At 44.6% G+C, this 20,203-nt stretch overlaps 1 protein-coding gene across 1 annotated transcript in view; it reads right to left on the reverse strand.

Annotated features, from left to right (window-relative positions):
• LOC144768725 (transmembrane protease serine 9-like) overlaps positions 1 to 20,203 on the reverse strand; it is a 1,077,753-nt gene that overhangs the window by 334,854 nt on the left and 722,696 nt on the right. The window contains exon 9 of the mRNA XM_078652600.1: positions 17,766 to 17,908. Within this exon, the coding sequence (XP_078508726.1) occupies positions 17,766 to 17,908 (143 nt within the window). The remainder of the gene's footprint in view (positions 1 to 17,765; positions 17,909 to 20,203) is intronic.

The following is a 20,203-nucleotide window of genomic DNA, read 5'->3' on the forward strand; positions in this document are numbered from 1 at the left end:
AGGAGAAGCACTGGGGGGGTGGTTTGTATAGGTACATGCCTCCTACTGGTCGGGACACCTTGCTGGCCCTGGAACCAGAGGAGCAAACCAACTACCCCATCATGAAGTTAGCATTGGTAAAGAAGTTTGGGCTTACCCCAGAAAGGTATCGCCAGAAGTTCAGGGGGAGCCACAAGTTAAGCACTCAGAACTGGGTGGACTTCCTTGATTATGCACGAAAGGCATTAGAGGGCTGGGTCAAGGGCAGCGAGGTGAAGGACTATGAGGGGTTGTATGATCTATTTTTGAAAGAGCACCTCCTTGAGAAATGCTTTCCCGAGCTGCGCCAACACCTAGTGGACAGCAAGCTGACCAATCCCCGGAAGCTTGCAGAGGAGGCGGACATCTGGGCAAGTACCCGGGTGTCCTCAAAGGGGACTGGAGGGGATTCCCAAAAGGCCGGACAGGGCGCCCCTCAGAAGAAGGAGGGGGGAGATAAAAAGAGGGAGTTCTCTAAAGGTCCCCAAAACAATTTCCAAGGAAAGGGAATAGGTTTCACCCCTAAGGTAAACCCGCCCAGAAACCCTAGTCCTGGCCAAAGCCAGCAGCCAAGGGTTCTCCACTGTTTTGAGTGTGGTGGTGTTGGACATTATAAGGGAGATGTCAGATGCCCAAAGAGACCACCCCCTCCCACCGGAGGAAAACCACCGGGAGTAGCTAGTGTAGCGCTTGGGGAGGAGTTGCCCTTAGATAAGGGGGGTGAGTGGGCGGGTATCACCTTAGTGTCCCTGGGAGAGCGGGAGATGGTTCCAAAGATCCAGGTGCCCCCAAATACTACAAAGTATGGGCAGTGGGTCACCATCAATGGCCAGAGAGGGGAGGCTCTGAGAGATACAGGAGCCAGTATGACTATGGTGAGAAGTCAACTGGTGTCTCCAGAGCAGGTGGTTCCCAATGTACTCCACCCCGCCGCGATGGCTGACGGCAGAATGGGCCACTATCCAGTGGCTGAGGTTCCCTTTGAGTGGGAAGGGGTTGCAGGTTCACTTCGAGTTGCCGTAAGCCCTGCCGTGCCAGTTGATTGTCTGCTGGGGAATGACATGGAGCACAACACTTGGAGAGAGGTGGAATACCGGACGCACTCTGCGATGCTGGGTACACCTGACTGGGCCTGTGTGAGCACACGGTCTGCGACTACCCGAAGAGGGAGTTCGCCTGGGTTGGAGCCTGGAACAATGGCCCAACCTGCTGCCAAAAAGGGACAGACCCGGAGACAGGAAGAGCCTGCTTCGGCTTCCACGCCCCATGTGACAGATTGGCCACCTGCGGTGGTGGACCAGGAGTCCGTGGAGGGGGAAGTAGACTCTCTGGAGGATTTACCCATCCCTGCTGAGTGGCATGTGGAGGGTGGACCTACCAGAGAGGAATTCTGTAAGGGGCAGAGGGAGTGCCCTACCCTTGAGGGACTGAGGCGTCAGGCTGAAGCCCAGGCAGCAGGTGATGCTACGGGACACCACCATATTTACTGGGAGGATGGACTCCTCTACAGTGAACCCAAGGTACCCTTACCTGGCTCATCAAGGGCCTTGGTAGTCCCGCAGCAATACCGAGCCTTTCTGCTGGAATTGGCTCATGCAATACCCTTGGCAGGACACTTAGGCCAGGACAAGACCTTTGCTCGGCTTGTCCTCCACTTTTACTGGCCTCAAATGAAAGTGGCGTCCAACACTTACTGTCGGACATGTGTATCCTGCCAGGCCAGTGGGAAAACAGGAGTGAAGCTGAAAGCTCCCCTGGAACCACTTCCAGTCGTTAGCACCCCCTTTGAAAGGGTGGGCATCGACATTGTAGGGCCATTGGATCCACCAACAACAGCTGGTCACAGGTTTATCCTGGTTCTGGTGGATCATGCCACACGTTATCCAGAGGCCATTCCTCTGAGGACTGTCACTGCACCTGTGGTGGCTAGGGCCCTGATGGGAATCTTTACCCGAGTGGGATTCCCCAAGGAAGTTGTGTCCGACAGGGGGACCAACTTTCTGTCAGCTTACATGCGGGCGATGTGGAAGGAGTGTGGAGTGACTTACCGGTTCACCACTCCTTATCACCCCCAGTCGAATGGATTGGTAGAGAGGTTCAATAGGACCCTGAAGGGCATGATAAGAAGTCTGCCTGAGAGCCTACGGAGGAAATGGGACGTCCTCCTGCCTTGTTTGCTGTTCTCCTACAGAGAGGTGCCGCAGAAGGGAGTGGGCTTCAGCCCTTTTGAACTGTTGTACGGGCACCCTGTGCGTGGACCTCTCAGCCTGGTGAAGGATGGATGGGAAAAGTCTCCCAGGAAGCCTCCTCAGGATGTGGTGAGCTACATGCTGGCCTTTAGGAGCCAGATGGCAAAGTGGTGGAAGCAGGCTTCTGATAACTTGGAGGCCAGCCAGGCAGTAATGAAGGAGTGGTACGACCAAAATGCTCACCTGGTGGAGTTGGAGCCTGGCCAAAAAGTGTGGGTGATGGAACCTGGAGAGCTAAGTGCCCTTCAAGATCGTTGGACAGGCCCATTTGAGGTGTTGGAAAAGAAGGGTAAGGCCACTTACTTGGTGGATCTCAAGACCCCGCGACAGCCCATACGGGTGCTGCATGCCAATCGCCTCAAACCCCACCATGAGAGGCCAGAGGTCATCCTGATGATGGTGACGGATGGTGCCGAGGAAGCAGAAAGCGAGCCTCTCCCTGATCTCTTTTCATCTCAAGAGAAGGATGGGTCGGTGGAGGGAGTGATTCTCTCCCCATCCCTAACTCCTGAGCAGCGAGAGGATTGCCGCCAGGTATTGGAGCAGTACTCTACGTTGTTCTCCCTTGTCCCGGGAAGGACTCACCTGTGTACCCATGATGTGGACACAGGGGACAGCCCACCAGTGAAGTCGAAGACCTACCGGCTGTCCGACAAGGTGAAGGCTAGCATCCATGGAGAGGTTGCCAAGATGCTAGAGCTGGGAGTTATTGAACCTTCTAACAGCCCTTGGTCCAGTCCGGTGGTGCTCGTGCCAAAAGCCGCGCCACCAGGCACCACACCCGAACTGAGGTTCTGTGTGGACTACCGAGGACTGAACTCAGTGACAAAGACTGATGCTCATCCGATCCCTAGGGCGGATGAATTAATTGACCGGCTAGGAGCTGCCCAATACCTAAGTACCTTTGACCTCACTTCAGGGTACTGGCAGATCTCCTTGACAGATTGAGCAAAGGAAAGGTCAGCCTTCTCCACGCCTGAGGGACACTTCCAGTTTTGTGTGATGCCCTTTGGGCTCAAAAATGCCCCGCCACATTTCAGCGGCTGGTGAACCAGGTCCTCTCTGGAATGGAGAGTTTCTCTGCTGCTTACCTGGATGACATTGCTGTCTTCAGTAGCAGTTGGGAGGACCATTTGCAGCATTTGCAAGCAGTTCTCCAGGCCCTGAAACAAGCTGGATTGACAATCAAGGCCAGCAAATGCCAGATTGGGCAGGGGTCGGTTGTGTACCTTGGACACTTGGTGGGTAGGGGGACTGTGCAGCCCCTGCAGGCGAAGATTGAGGCAATCACGGCCTGGGAACCCCCCAAGACACAGACTGAGGTCCGAGCTTTCCTGGTCCTCACAGGTTACTACCGTCGCTTTGTGAAGGGGTATGGCACTATTGTAGCGCCTCTCACAGAGCTCACCTCTAAGAAACAACCTCGATGGGTAGTTTGGACAGGAGCTTGTCAGCAAGCTTTTGAGAAACTAAAGCAGGCAATGTGTGCAGCACCGGTCCTGAGGGCCCCAGACTTCTCCAAGGAGTTCATTGTCCAAACAGATGCATCAGAACATGGCATTGGGGCAGTGTTATCGCAACTAAATGAAGAGGGCCTGGATCAGCCTGTGGTCTTCTTATCCAGGAGTCTGCTTCCCCGGGAACGGAGGTGGAGTGCAATTGAGAGGGAAGCTTTTGCGGTGGTGTGGGCTCTGAAGAAGCTGCGGCCATACCTATTTGGCTCGCACTTCCTGGTTCAGACTGACCACCGACCCCTTCGTTGGCTGATGCAAATGAAGGGGGAAAATCCCAAGCTGTTGAGGTGGTCCATCTCCCTACAGGGAATGGACTTCCGGGTGGAACATCGGCCTGGAGTGGACCACGCCAATGCAGACGGTCTCTCCAGGTATTTCCGCCTTAGTGATGAGGACTCCCAAGGGGTTGGGTAGTTCTCCCCACTTTCAGCTGGGGGGGACGCGTGTTAGACCTGTCTGGCTTTCTGCGTAGTCCCTCCAATTTATTATTTATTTTGTCCCCTTTTTGCCCCTCATACCTTAATTAATTTTTGTGTCCACTAACTTTTTCTAGGTGTTGGTCAAGGGGATAGGTGTTCTTTTCCCCCCTCATAGTTTTTCACCTCAGGCCTAGAGGCCTGTTCTGACAGGAATATAGTTGGAACCACAAAATGGTGGCTACCAACTGCCCTAACTGCCAAACCCAGAACTTGCCCATAGACTAGTATAGGGCGTTCCAGAACTTTCTGGTCCCTTCTGGACTCCTGAGGGTCAGCCTATAAAAGGCGGAATGCTGGACAGCCATTTTGTCTGTCAGTGAGGAGCAGTTAGAGTGAAGGCTGAGGTCTGGTAGGGGTAGGATCCTGAAGGGTGGATTGCTCTACAAGAGTAGCCCTCTGTCAAGGCTTTCCCACCGCCCATTCCTGTTGTCCTAGCCAAGCTAGTTCATCCTGCTGACCCTGGACAGTTAGGTGTAGGGGTTAACTTTCGTGATCTGGGAACTGAATTAAGAGGTCTCCTGTGCCCCTAAATCTGTCCAGTAAGGAGGGCTGGTGGTCTCGTGCTGAAAAAGTGCACTGTGGCTTAATCCTGTGGGAGCCCCCTTTTGATCCCCCCTCCCTCCCTAGGGCAAGTAGTAAGCTCCTGGCCTGGGTAGCGCTGGGCTCCTCTTACCAGTATCTGGACTTGAAGTGAGCAATCACTCTCCCAACTGTCAAGGTGGCGGAGAGCGGAGAAAGGTCCCATTAGGCCTGGGAAGTCTTGTGAGGCTTGCTGTGATCGGGACCCCGGGGGCGCCTTCCGCGCTCTGTGACAGTGCCCGGCTGGATCAGGAGAGTGAGAGCGAAGTGCTCATGTCCGGCGCCAGCGCGCTAATTTCCCACTGAATTGGGGACTGCCTTGCAGGAGGGGCCTAGGGCCGAGCAGGCCCGGTGCGGAGACACTATACCTCCGCGCATGCGCAGAAGAACCCGTGTGTGAGAATCAACGATTTCCGCCGCTGAGGAGAGCTGAGAGGAGGAGGCGGCTTCGTCGAGTGGCTGGGGACCGATCCGAGCGCCGAGGGACAGATCCTTGTCGGTGAGGAGCAGCCCTGTTGAGTGGCTGAATCACCGTGACAGCGCCTCGGTTTTGCTCCTTGGAGGGCCTCCGCTCCTCTGTGAGGGGGCGGGAGGGCCGATCAGCTGAGGAGAAGCGTCTTGAGGCACAGAGGGTGAGCGTAAGAACCGCCTGCTGGCCACCCTCGCAAGTAAGCAGGGAAGAGTGAGGGGTGGCGAGGGAGAGCTGGTTAGGCCTCCTGATCGTCTGGCTTCCTCCTCACACTGGGCAACCCTGATTGAGAGGAAGAGGGTGGAGGGCCTGAAAAACGAGTGACATAACTTCCCAAAACTGACCGATTCAAGAAGCCTGGCTTTACCTGTGGGGTGAAAGGAATATAAAGGCCTCATTTAACCCCTGGTTCTTGACAATTAGTGACAACTTGCCCCCCCCTGATGGAGTAGAATTATGGAGGATTAAAAGCAGAGTACATTGTGTAATTATCTGATCGATGAAAATATTAGTGTTACCTGCCAGACATGGTTATAGTGCTTGACTAAATGTAATGTACTGAAAAAGCTAGTTGATAATTTGCTTTGCAGTTTTTAAGGTATATTTGCTATTTCCAAGACAAACTGAAATGTCCTAAGCTGTAAATTTTGGAACAAAAGAGCAGAGATATTATTTTCTTTTTATAAACCAGTACATATTTTTACATACATTGGTGTAGTGTCCTTTTTGTTGCTATTGCGTGGATTTACTGTTGGGTGGTTTGCAACCTTCACACTTAAGCCTCTAGTATTGTGTCTTACCCTAGGCCAGGCTACCCTAGGTAACCTGTCATCCCTGGTTCCAACACATTGTTATACTCAGTTTTCTTTCCATGGAGACAGATTTTCCCCCTTTTTTCAAAGTCCAAAGACATAGCAGCATGAGGTTTGCCAGTTGCCATAAATTCCTCCCTTTCAGACCATTTGGGTATCTGGGGTTTCGTTTCAGTGGCTTTTCTATGGAAATCCTGCCTCCTTTTCTCTACTAAGTTTAAAAATACCTTTTCTTCTTCGTGTAAACTATATGTTAGTTTGTCTTTGTGTGCATTAGCTATATCTATTTCTTTCACTGTTAGGAAAAATTCACCAAATAACTGGGCATCTTTAGCACTAAGGACAGGATTCATTCTTTTTCGGATAGGAATCTCTGAGAAAATAAAATCTATGTTAGAATAATAATACTGCGACATTCCAGTTTTATAAAACAAACCAGTTAATATGCTACAGGAAATGCCATAGGTCAGGGGTAAATGATGGTAGGTAACACCTTCGACTACAGAAGTAGGTAATTTCATACAGACATAACAATCACTAATCTGCATAGTCTCTACATAATGTACTAATAGAGTAGCAAATACATTAATTTCAGTTTTGTTTCTATTTCTAATGTGATGTAATTCTATCTCATCTGGTGCTTCTAGGTCTACTCTATCTTGTTTGTGGTGCGCTATCTTTCTGTGTATTCTAGTGTCATTTTGCTTAGCAGCCATCAAGTACGGTATTGCTATTGTCGGTCCTAGCCATACTACAAGTACTATCAATACACTACACAGGCATATCCTACAGCATGTCTTTATAAACCCTATTTTTGAGTTTACAGTAACTGTTTTATAAACCATTTTGACTTAAGGAGGCTTAACCCCTCTTTGAGAATTTTACACAGAATACACCTGTGATTTTATCTCAAGTTGGCCCCACTTCTTCAATATATTGATCAGCAATCAATTCTTCACCATTGTCATCACTAATTTATAGATTCTCAAAATCTTCTAAGATGATATACGTCCATTCAGGGCCTTTGAATTTATTATTCAGCTTTTTCGGGCATGGACTTCTCCTTCTTTGATTGCTTGTGGATGGTTCAGTTGGACTAGTTACTTTGTCCACCAGCTCAGGTTCTTCATCTATTGTCACTAGGTTATATTTCAGTCGCTTAACAAAACCAGTCCATTTATCAACTTTTCTGAGTCTTTTATCTGGCACTGTGCTTTCCGGTTCTGCAAGTGTTCTTTTGCTTTCTTTAAGTTGTGGCACAACTTGATTTTCATCAACTTCAGGTTTCCTCTCTAACTCACCTTGTCCAGGGCTTATTACTCTTGACTGTTCCGCCTGGATGGATTCTTCTAGTCTAATCTGACCTTATTCAGGATATGACTTTGTTGGGCCTGGAGTTTTTTCTTCGTACTGAACCCTTTTTACTAATCCTGTCTGATACTGCACAGGTCTTGCAGAATCTTGATTGTCTTGCGCCTGTGAGTTTTGACTAGTACCTATCTGTCCATCCTCAGACAATGGAGTTCTGGTAGGTGTTTTGTTGGTCTGAGTATATTGCTCTTTCCTTATCTGGTCCTCCTCAGGATTACCATTAGCGTGGAATTTTGTCATCTGAGTACGTTCTTCTTTGCCTATCTCGTCCTCACTATCAATCTGACTATCTAAGTATGTTTGGCTTCTTGTTCTCACTCTGATTTCAGGTATTTCAACCACTGGGATCCATTCATCCTGACTGGTGCTCGGTTGCTCTTCGTCTACTACTCAGGATCAACTTCTTGAGACCCTTCAGCTGCACAACCTTCAGCCTCAACTTAGTCAGGATCTGGTATCCGTTTAGTGTGGCTTGCGTGGATCCAGTTTGGGATTCCTTTGCACTTTACAGCTGTGGTGGTAACCAATATCACTTGTTCTGGCTTTCCCCACCTTGGTGCTAGGAGATTCCCGAGTGTGATTCTATATCACTACCCAATCTACAGGGTTCAAATCATGTGCTGGAGTTGAATGTCTGGCTTCTGCATCTTCCCCAACCTGGTGAGAGATAGAACGCACTTGGTCAGCCAACTCTTTGCAGTACTCCAAAACTAAATCATCAGATATAGTTAACAGCTGATGTCCAGGCACACATGCTTCCCTTATTGCCCTTCCCAAGTGTATCTCATGAGGACCCAAGCCTGTTTTCTTGTCTGGAATCCTTCCGAGTCCCATCAAGACAAGAGGTAAAGTATCAGGCCATTCCAATTGAGTAGATTCACACATCTTTCCCAATCTGGATTTTATCATGCCATTCATTTGTTTCACCACTCCATAAGCCTCTGGGAGATATGCACAGTGCAGTTTTTGCTCAATTTTGAATGCTTCACATATCAGGCCAATTATTTAATTATTAAAGTGCCTTCCTCGGTCTGACTCAATCTTTACTGGAAAATCGAACCTTGAGATGAGTTCCCTCAAGAAAAGTTTAGCTACAGTTATGCTATCGTTCCTGCATAGAGTATGCTTCCACCCATTTTGAAAACAGGCAGACAATGACCAAAACATATTATAATACTTGACAAGCAGGTAACTGAATGAAATCAATTTGGAGTCTAATAAAGGGACCTCTGCTTTCCCAATTTTCCCCCGGACACACTACAGTTTTCTGACCAGGGTTTAATCGTTGACATGTAAGGCATCTCTGGCAAAGACTCTCTGCCATGTTCCTGAACTTTGCATTGAACCAGTCTCTTCTAAACAACCTCACCATAGCATCTCTCCCTATGTGTGTGTCCCTGTGGTACATTCTAGCCATTGGTGCAAGCATACCGTCAGGTAACACTGGCCTCCCTTATAGGTAGACTATTATGCCATCTTCAGGTCTCACTTGATACCCTATTTTCTGCAAGTCTTCTTTTTCTTTGGGGTCTGCCTCACCTTGTAAATCTCGCACTTCTTCCCATGTATTCACACCACTCAATAGCATAAGTTGGCAGCTGTTTCCACATGCTTCAATTTTCTTGTTTATTGCCATTTTATTCTCAGCACAATGTTGAGCCACTTGGTCAGCATAATGATTACCGGCTGTCACTCGATCAGTTCGAGATTGGTGAGCAGCACATTTGACCATGGCCAATTCTTTAGGTAATTTAATTTCTTCAAGTAATTCTTTCCATATTGTCCAATTTTGATAGGAGTTCCTGAAGAAGTCATGAATTCCCTTTGCATCCAGAGCTGGCCAAAGTCGTGCACAACCCCGTAACTATACCGGCTATCAGTGTAAATGGTTACTCTCCAATGTTTCCCAATTTTGCATGCTTTTATCAAAGCAATCAATTTGGCTACTTGTGCAGATTAGACTCCAGGGAAATAGGATGCTTCGACTATATTCGATAGTGTGCATACAGCAAAAGCAGCTCATGGCGCATACACAAGCCATCTACAAACAACTCATGTTCTGGGTCTTTTAAAGGTTCTTCCTTTATGTCTGCGCGAGGTTTAGTACTGAATTCAGTTAAGTCGATACAATCATGTTCAACTTCCTCTCTGACTTCCTCAAAGTGGGAGTTTGGCAAAAAGGTAGCTGGATTTAGAATAGTGCATCTCACTATTGTCATGTTTTCTGAACCAAGGATAATTGTTTCATATTTAGTCATCCGACTAGGTGTTAGGTGCTGTGTACGTGTTGGGGTTAACAGAATCACGACTGAATGTGGAACATACACTGTTACAGGATGTCCCATAACAATGGATTCACTTTGCTCAAGACTCATGCATGTTGCAGCTAATGCTTTTGGACAACCTTGCAGTGCAGATGCCACAGAGTCCAATGTTGAAGAGAAATATGCCACAGGTCGTCTCATTAACCCATGGGTCTGGGTCAAGACTGAAAGTGCACAATTGTCTCTTGTGTCACAAAATAGTGCAAATTCTTTTGAATAGTTAGGCATCCCCAATGCTGGATCTTCACACAGACTGTTACACAATTTTAAGAAGGCAGTCATGCTTTCATCGTCCCACTCAACGGGATCTTTCGCTTGTTTCTTTGTCATTTGAATCAGTGGCTTTGCAAGCACTGCAAATCCCACAATCCACTGACTGCAGTACCCTACAACTCCGAGAAACATTCTGATTTATTTCTGAGTTTCGGGTAGTTTCATGTTTTGAATTATTTTGATTCTTTCAGATGTCACTCTCCTGACCTCTCTTTCTATCTGGTGTCCCAGATACTTTACTCTTTATGTCCACCTTTTGATAAATGGTTCAGCAATGCAATGAAATCGATCGCACAATCATTTCTTGACCTCGATACCAACAATAGGTCATCGATATACTGCACCAGGACAGATTTTCCAGGCAGTACCAATGATTCAAGGCACTTTTTCAAAATCTGATTAAAAATGGATGGGCTTTCCGTGTACCCCTGAGGGACACGATTCCAAACGTAAACATGGTTGTCAAATTCACACGAAAATATAAATTTGCTATCTGGATTCAGCAGGATGGAAAAGAAAGCATGGCATAAATAAATTACAGTGAACCATCCTGCTCCCCATGGTATTTGATACACAATTACAGCTGGATTTGGTAGTACTGGGCAACATGGGATGACAATTTTATTAATTTTACGGAGGTCTTGGACCACCCTGTACTTTCCGTTTGGTTTCTTTATGCCAAATATAGGTGAATTACATGGACTGCTCATTATTTCTTCCAAAATACCTTGTTCAACCAAACGCCCTATTTCTAGTGCAACTCCTGCTTTTATTTCGGGGCACATTTTGTATTGTTGAATATTTGGGTAAACTGCACCTTCTTTCACTGTAACTTTGATGGAATCAACATCTGCCATTAGGCCCACCTCTTTTCCAGTAAAATCCAACACATAAGGATTTACAAAAGTTTTTAGTTCTCCTGGTAAATCTTCTAGAGTCATCTTTTTAATTTCTGCTTCTTGTCTGGCTAACATAATTTTATACACTCCGTCTTCATCAGGGGCTTGAATTTCCACACCATTAGGTGTGCAAAAGATTGTGCAGTTCAATATGCTCAGTAGATCTCTTCCTAGCAAGTTTACAGGGCTAGAATCGCACACTACAAATTTGTGCATTTCGCGAAAGTGACCAATACAAACTTCCATGGGTTCTGTAACAGGGGTCCTAATTTGTTTATTAGAAACGCCCACTACTTGGATCACTTCTCCTGAGAGGGGTAGGTTTGGGATGTCTGCTGTTCTCACAGTAGAACGGGTAGCACCAGTGTCCAACAAAAAGGTAACATAATTTCCCTCCACTTTCCCTTCAATGCAAGGACCTGACTGATCTACCGGTAAGGATGCGGCAAGTATGCAATCCTCTTACCCCCCTTGCAGGCACTGTCAGTCTTCTTCAAAGTAAAAAAAATTGTCCTGGAAAAGAAACTGTGGGGTTACCGTATTTTTCTTACCACTTCCCTCCCGAAATCCGGTGTCCACACTGTATTTAGGTTGACTCACAAAATCTGGCATAGGGGCTTCAGCCAACTGATTCTGTATTACCTGTTGCGGCTATCTCATTGACACCTCATTCTACCTCTGTGGATTTAAATTTTGAGTTTGGACATTATTATTCTGTATTAATTTACACTCGTTTCTCCAATGCCCTAATTTTTCGCACCCATGACAAGGAAACCTTTTCTTTGCCTCTTCTCTATTCATTTTCCCTCTGGGTTTGCCTCCTCTTCCTTCACCTTGGCCTTCCCCTCTTTTCTGATTATTTGCTTGCTGACTTAATTGAAGTTCCTGTTGCTCTGCCATCTTTCTTTACTTGAGACCACGTTACTTTTTCTTCTAATTTCTTTCGTTTACTATCAATTTCATCCTCACGGTATTTTACATACTTTAGAATTTCGTCGACAGGCTTTGCTTGCCAACACAGTTTATGTTCTTTAATCGTTTGGGATATTTCAGGTTTTAGTCCAGACACAAACCGATAAATGAAATGTGTCATGTCTTTATTATCAATATTTTCTAAACCACTGTACTGTTTAAATACCTGCAAGAGGCGTTCATAGTATGCATGTACAGATTAATCTTTATTCTGAGTAGTTCTGTCTATGTTAGTAATCTTTTTCTTTTGGAGGAATCTTTCCCTTTAAGTAAGTTATCACCTGATTGTATTTTTTCATCACCTCCCCTGAAGGTGCTCCTGTCTTTGGATCTCTAGGGTATTCGTCACTAGGCCAGTCGACTGTGACTTTGCATTCAGACCATAAATCAGCTGGAACAACCATATCAAATAAACCATCTAAGTCTTTTACAAGCACTTTCGACACTTTCACAAACCTTTCGACTTGTCGATACCATTCTACAGGTTTTTCTCTGAGCTTTGGGAAGTCATTAGTAAATGATAAAATATCCTGTCGGGACCATGGGGCATGTACATAACCTGCTCCTGGCACTTCTCTCATTGGACACAATCTTTCAACTTTTTCTGCTTCTTTTAGTAAACACTCAGAAGATGCTTTATTTGCCTGTGCCTCTTCCTTTTTCTTTATCCATCTACCTTTCCATTTGTCTAGATCTCCCCATTTTTGCAACAACAACAACAATTCCTTTATCTGCAATTTACGACCTGACACATTCATGTTTTCCAAATATTTGTCAGAAACTTCAGCTCTATACGGTTTCTGCAATACCTTTGAGTTGCCAATGTCAATAACCATTTCCAAAGCCAAATTCATTAACTTTTCATGATATATTTTTGTATCGCAAGTAATACTTCTGCATATATACAATAATTTGTCTTCATCAAATGAGTTCAGTCTATCCAATCCCACATTTCCAGCTACCATTTCCTTTAGTTCCACTCTCAATTTGAATATGTCCAATACTTTTGACTGTGATTTAGGCTTTTCTATGTTTTCGATTCCATCTATCTAATTTTTCTGGAATTAGTACAGTTGCATGGCTTGTTCCTTAGGATGTCTCAATCTGTACCTCTTTTGAACATGGGGGTGTAATTTTCCTGATCATGTCACTTACTGGTTCTCGTATAGGTAAATCCATTAAGGAAATTACCGACTCGCATTCACTTGCTTGATCATCAACTATTAGGGTTTCTTTTCTTGGCTGAACTATGGGTGTAGTTATAACGGGAGTTTTAGAATTAGCTTGCTTATCTCGATATAAAGGAACTACGGGCCTATAGTTACAGATATTGTCAGTGCTTCAGGACTTGCATTTAATTGGGAAATTTTCCGAATTACTTCATTACGCTGTTTATTTAAAGTTTTTTTTTCTCTCTCTTGAAGTACCCTTTCTAGTGAGGTTTCAGGTATAACCTGCGGAACTAAAGGTGGTTGTAAAAAAGGAGCACTAGGAGCAACTCTATGAGTTTCTTCTTGGTAAGGTGGTGGATTATCATTAACAAGTCATCTAAATAATCAACATCCGAATCACCACTAGTCATTACATTTTTCCTGTACTTTTACTTCCTGACGGTTCTTCTGTTGTAAAAACAGGATATAGTCCTTCCACTAACATGGACTGTCTCCACTTTTTCATTTGCTTATCTCTTGTCTCTTTCGGAAATCTGGAATAAAATTTACTCCAATTTCTGTCACTTTGGGACCTATCTTGTTCAAACGCTTCTGTCTCCCACTATTCTAGAGCTTCATATTGCGTTAATCTTGGTCTAGGAACTAAGTTATTCATACGATTTCTTAAATTGTACAAAATTCTACCATTAAAGGTACTATATTCTGGAAATGCCTAAATACCGTCTTCCTTTGTGTAATCTATCCAGGTCTCTAACCACACACATGTGTGATAGCCCCTTTGTACCATCATGTATGATGCAGGCGTATTAGGTGGTGGAATAATAATCCCTTCTCTAGTTTTATTAACTTTGTCTTTTTTGAAATAATTCTTTATTCTTTTGAAAAGCGACTTCTTTATCTTTTCTCCATACATGATATAAGGTCTTCCTCTAATTTTTTGTTCTCTCGCGAATCCTAAATGTTTCCTATCAGGACGGTTTCCTATAAATTCTGGATCTAAATGCCATATATACCGCTATTTCATTTTCAGTAATTTCAATCATTTCAGTTAGATTTCTTTGCAGAAATATTTCTCCAATACCAGCACGGGTCTCAATTTAAATGACCAATGCGGCTTAGACTTACAAGTAGCGTTAACCAATGATTGCACGGCTTTTCTGTGACGTGAATCTCACTCACTGCACTCACCTCCTCCTTTACAATTTTCTCACGGTTACACACCTGCTGTTTCTAGCAATCCCAGTGCGTCTCTCTGTGACGTCAGTGCAGCACCCACGACGGACTCCCTCCTTTGCAAGGTAATACGACAATTCAATTTCTTTACATTTCATTAATTAACAACATAAAAACATTCGCTACTGTGCCTGATTGACTAAATTCAAAAGGAAAGATTAGTTTTGTTCACAACGAGTAAACCTTTTTCCGCCTACTCTTCAAACACTGCGAGTAAAACAACCTTCCGTTTACTCTTCACTTAAACAAAAAGAACCTGCTACTCCTTCAGAATTACCCTTTTTAGGTGATATAAAACCAAAGTTTCACCAGCGAACTCCTTGCTATCAATCACACTCACTTTTATACTAGAAAAATAAACCCTAACTAGTGCTTCAAGTTTTTACCTAACTTTTACGCACCTATTCCTCAAGGCAAGTGACCTCACTGCAGTGTGGCTTCTATTTACCAAATGCTTCTTTATCCCGGGGTATTCCAGACAACATTTAACAACATGAAAGCAGTTTTGATTAGCACATAAATCAACAAACAATCAATAATCAATAGTCAATAGTCGATACACAACTAACTACCTATTATTAACTAATCCCTAACCATACTACTGCTACCAAGAAAAGTATACTGATAGAGTGCACAGGGATCCACTAGCTCAGTTTATCATACTAACCTTTGGCCCATACAACATTCACACATTGAACTAGTAGTCCTGCCTAATCAATAACTAATTTAATTACCCTATCAGTTTGCCCAGAGGTTCGATTTTGGACCTATAGCTGTATACCATGACTTACCAATCCCGGTCACCTTACTATTAATCCTGTGGATCAGAGAATTAGCATAAACAGATAGTATTTAAGCACATTTACGTTTTCTATAATAACCACAGACCTGGGGAAAGTTTTGAAACCTTTATCTATGTAAGATTTTCTGAGTCAATTGAATAAAGGCCACAATCTCGTGACCATAAAATTCACGAACAAGAATATAACCAGTAGGTCATAAAGTTTGTTAGAAATCACAGTATCGCCCTTAGACAAAGGTACCTGGGAAGGGTGAGAAAGGGAAATAGCACAAGGACATACCACATGTATTATATTTACCTAGAATGGTGGAATTACCAATCCTGGCCACGGACTGGAGCAAAAAGACCAGGACCAGGCTCCCGACTAATCAGGTGCCCACGGGACAAGACAGGTGCAGATGGGACAGGTGACCTCAGCTAAGTGCAACGCCAGCGTCACACCCCTCTCTCTAGGAAAAGCCAATTAGTACCCCGACTGGGTAATCGATTCTTTTGACAGAGTGCTCCGCCAGCACCTCTGTTCTCGATAGCCTATTGAGTGCGTTGGGTCAGCTATTCGGACAAGTCGGACAATTTCTCTATCTAAACCTACCTTAGTTATACTATTTTGCGGGCAATGTTCCACCCCTAAATGTTGCAAATCTATGTGTTCCCCTTCAGTGATTGGTTAGATGTAATTTTAGTTCGATTCATATTGATTTGAATCTCCACCCACAATTTACTTTCCCATGACTTTATTCCGCCCAACAATATTGGCATACAAATCATATACATTGTATTTATTCGAGTCTTCTTGCGTCCTCTTTAGAGGTCAGTAGAGCAGGTTCCCAGGAACATCATGGGTAAGAAGGGTATTGGCAGGGTTTCAATGCCAATGCTTGAGCAATTTTAGAGTCAGAGGGCGCATGTGCGGCATCATCCAAGATGGAGGACGAAACAATAGTCAGGCCCAAAGTACGAGCTAGTAGCAAAGTCAGAACGAACAAGCTTAGTACAAGCTGCAGCATAAGCATTAGCATGTGAAACATAGAGCAGCCATCTTTAGTTCTAGTGCGCAGAAGCGAATATTTCCCCCCAAAGCAAAGAAGACGTCATGTCACGTGAGTGTGGCAGTAAAATTCCTGCATTGCAGCGGCCATTTTAATGCAATTGAGTTACTGTTAGTAAAAGCACATTGAAAAGCTTCCCTTACATACTAGAAATGTCCTGTTGTGCAAATATTAGTAAACAAAATATATTGATTAATATATTACAAGTTAATTTTAGAGGGTTGAGTCCAAGCAAGTTTCGGTATATGTGAAACCTTGCTCCATCAGTAGTGTTATTTACATTTTGCTTACTCCCATGGCAGCCTACAGCACTGGCCATCCGTCTGCCCACTTCAGCCACTGGCCATTTTGCATTTTGAGAGATTGCATATTTACTGATCAGATGTGCATGTCCACCTTAAGAATAGCGTGTCTCAGTGCCAGAACAAGAGTCAAACACTATGATCATTCAATTTCAACTTTTGTTTCATTGAAAGCACATGCCCGCCAACTTTAGGAAAAGATATGTTTACTTTTTTTAAACGTCTCATTGTTTAATTTCTATTGTGTATACTTGCAAAAAAAAAAATAAGGACATGTCAAGGCCAGACCTATTGTCTTTGCAATGCTTGCTTATATCAGAGTAAACTGGAGCATTAACAACAAACTGAAAGAAGGTATTTTGATTGTTTTTCATGTTTTTTGATTTGTAGATCTCACAGCATGCAGTAACATCCCACAGCACGTAGTAGGGCTTGTGAAATGTCACACTCTGCAAACTGAGATCCATCAGAATTATCCTCTAAATTATCTCAAGTTTGAGCCCATTAGAAGTGGATGTTTATATCCGGACCGCATTACAAAGTGAAATATGTACGTTTTGACAACAGAAGATTCTATACACAATGTCTACATGAAGCTGAACATTATGAGAACTGCTTTCTGTTACTCGGAAGGTATGCTATATAATTGTTAGTGATAATATATAGGGCCAGTGTTTGCCAAACTGTGGGTCGCAATCCACTGGTGAGTCACAAGCCGATTTTTTGGTGAGTCATGAAAGCCCAAAAATAAATTAAGTTGCCTTTAAATTCTTTACTTATTTTCTCATATTTGCTGCTTTTCAAAGATATGGCAGGATATTTCTTCTGACTAATTGCTGCTTATTTTTTATCATGGAGATTGATGTTTAGAAATTCCTCTCACTTTGCATTTAGAGATAGAAAAACACAGTCAATTATGTGACAATCTTGCTGGGAACATGAAAAATGAAAGGAAATACTTCATTGTAACACACAAGAAAAAATGAATACCTATAAACGATCTGTACAGATTCAGCAATTAGGAAAGCAAAACTTAATGAATTTTTTTAAAACTCTTATTTGTGATGGAAACAAAGATTTTAATAGGATAAGAACAAATAAAAAAATACTTTACTTGGTGATGCACAAATTATCAATATTCATACATTATATTTGTATGCAGTGTAGTTTTATCACAGTAAAACGGTATGTCTGTGCAAATGTGGTTGCCATTTCAGTAGAAAATGTGCTGTCTGTAAATAACAGTACCTGGCACGAGTCCTTTCCTCCCTCCAAATTTCCAGCGCAGACCATGTCGTAAAGAATACTATTTCCGTAGAGCGAGTTGCAAACTTGCTGGTCAACAATAGGTACCTCCACCTCCTGAAGAGTTCGAGGATATGGAAGACTTACTGCAAATAGGAGAAACCCAACAGAATCATTGGCAGGCGTGAAGGAACTAGAGTAGAGAGATAATCAATGCACAGAGGGGAAGCAGTCTGCTAATTTAAATGCTGTCAGTCACGGGATAACCGTTGTGACACTTGACTAGTAGGGTAAACACACACACTTGGTTACAAATTGCCACAAAAAAGGTTTTGGCCACTTTAACAATCGTCCTTGCCACAATAAGATTTTTTAGTTACAGATATGCCGCTATTGGTCTCAGACAGAGATCCCCGGCGCTTCTCCAGGACCAAAAAAAGGTGTATGTAATTGAAGGTGAGCAGGGGAGCGAAACATGTTGACCCAATAAACAGCCATCTGTTTTTTTTTTTTTAATATAACAGAGGAATCCACCCATTATATTAACATAAGATCAACATTCTAAAGTAAGTTTTATACTCACTGACTTCCCTAGGAAAATTCCCTAACACGCATCATAAGGTGAGAATATTAAAAGATCACCACCAAAGTGACCCTTTGGGGGACCCATAGAGTATTGCAGTGCCGACCCAACGAGGAGTAACTACCCTATGATGAAACATTACACCCCTTGGGATGTGTGAAGCAACAATTAAGAGTCTTGCTGACTCTCCTATCTACATCCTTGATCTTCTCCCTTCACCTTTAGGAACTGTGACTTCTCAATTTGGAGAAGTCTTTAAATAATGCCTTATTAGGAATAGTTTATGTGAGAGTTTCCAGTTAGTTTTAAAAGCTGGGAGCCTTTTTGCGGCCCTGAAATAGTTGGCCAGGCTGGTAATGACCATAGTCTAACAAAAGCAGTACTGAAATGGACTAAACCAGTAAACCAGAGCTCACAGAACCTCACTGGTGTGATGCAACAGACATCCACTTTGGGTTGCTACTCTCCTCTGTTAGTTAGTTTCTATGTAGCTTGTATGGGAGCGTGAAACTGCTCTCTATTGATGCTAGTTACGACTGACTAAATGATTCGGCACAGCCTGTCTCCATATATATAGCACCTCTATATTGCATCTTCAGTCACAGTGTTTGGTGAAACGTATAAAGGGGGGCAGATACTACTTGTGGATACTCAAGCTGTCAGGTGAATGGCAGTTAAGGGCCAAGAGGATGCCCAAGCTGATTCACTTATCTCCTTCACGCCACTGCTGTCTGCCGCCACCACCACCTTCTGACAGTCCTCTGTTGATCCCTTAAGGTCAAGGTTCAGCCTTGCCTCTTGTGGCCAGCTACTTCCCTGCATGCCTAAGGCCTTTACATCGCGAGGCACCACAAGACACAGAAGCAGAAGCCGTGCCGGGAGCCTACTACAGAAAGCACAGTACCAAGAAGTGAAAGGGGAGTTGACTGCCCCTCCTGCAGAGGTGCAAAAGTGTGCCGGGATGGCATAGGAGTGGTGTGAGCAGCTTAGCTCACCAGTAAAGCGCTGGAATGCCAAGGGCAACCTGGGAGCTCCTGATCCTCTTGGGAACAATGAGCGCATGTAGTCAGTGTGAACACCGCATGCTGCAATCAGAGGCAGAGATCAGGAAGTCAGGAAGACAGAAGTAGGATCAGCCAGAGGGCAGGTTCAATCACGTAAACACCTATGAGGAGCTGTACATTCTGTTCCCAAGGGAGCACATGTTCAGACATTGTTTTCTAGGGCTGTGCCAACACCTAAAGGATAGCAATCTCACTGACCGCCAGGAGCTTGCCAAGGAAGCAGACCACTGGCTCCACACAAGGATGTATTAGAAGTTACCTAGGAGCGACCTTGGGGAGAGTGGGTAATGTTTCTCTAGCAGAGAGAGGATGAGGTTCACAATGATCCAGGCAGGTTACAGAATAGTGTGGGGGAAATGGTTCCTGTGCCCCTTCTAAGAATAGTGGCGGAGGTTCTGGTGGGCAGTGGCCCAGAGCACCCTGTTTCCAAATGGTGCTTTGATTGCCAGGGTGGCGGTCACATCCCAATTCGCGATACGGGACTACCGCATGTCTAGCGGACGGTCCCAATACCGTGAGGATGGCGGCCAGACTCCGGTCCGCCCGCCATCCTAATAGGCACCTTTGTTCGGAGACCTGCAACAGGCAGACCCCTACATGACACAAACAGAGTGGGTCCCCCTTGAGGGGGATGGTTGTTCCCCTTTGGAAATCCTGGCTTTCCAAGTACCTGCTCAGTATATACCCTGGGCTGAGAGGCCAGTATCAGGATACCTCCCTTAGACTGTTGGAAGAAAAAGTGAAGAAAAGTTGGAAGAAAAAGTGCAAGGAGGGTGCCTAACACCCAGGATAGT

This window comes from Lissotriton helveticus, chromosome 7 (assembly GCF_964261635.1).
Source record: "Lissotriton helveticus chromosome 7, aLisHel1.1, whole genome shotgun sequence".
Taxonomy (NCBI): Eukaryota; Metazoa; Chordata; class Amphibia; order Caudata; family Salamandridae; genus Lissotriton; species Lissotriton helveticus.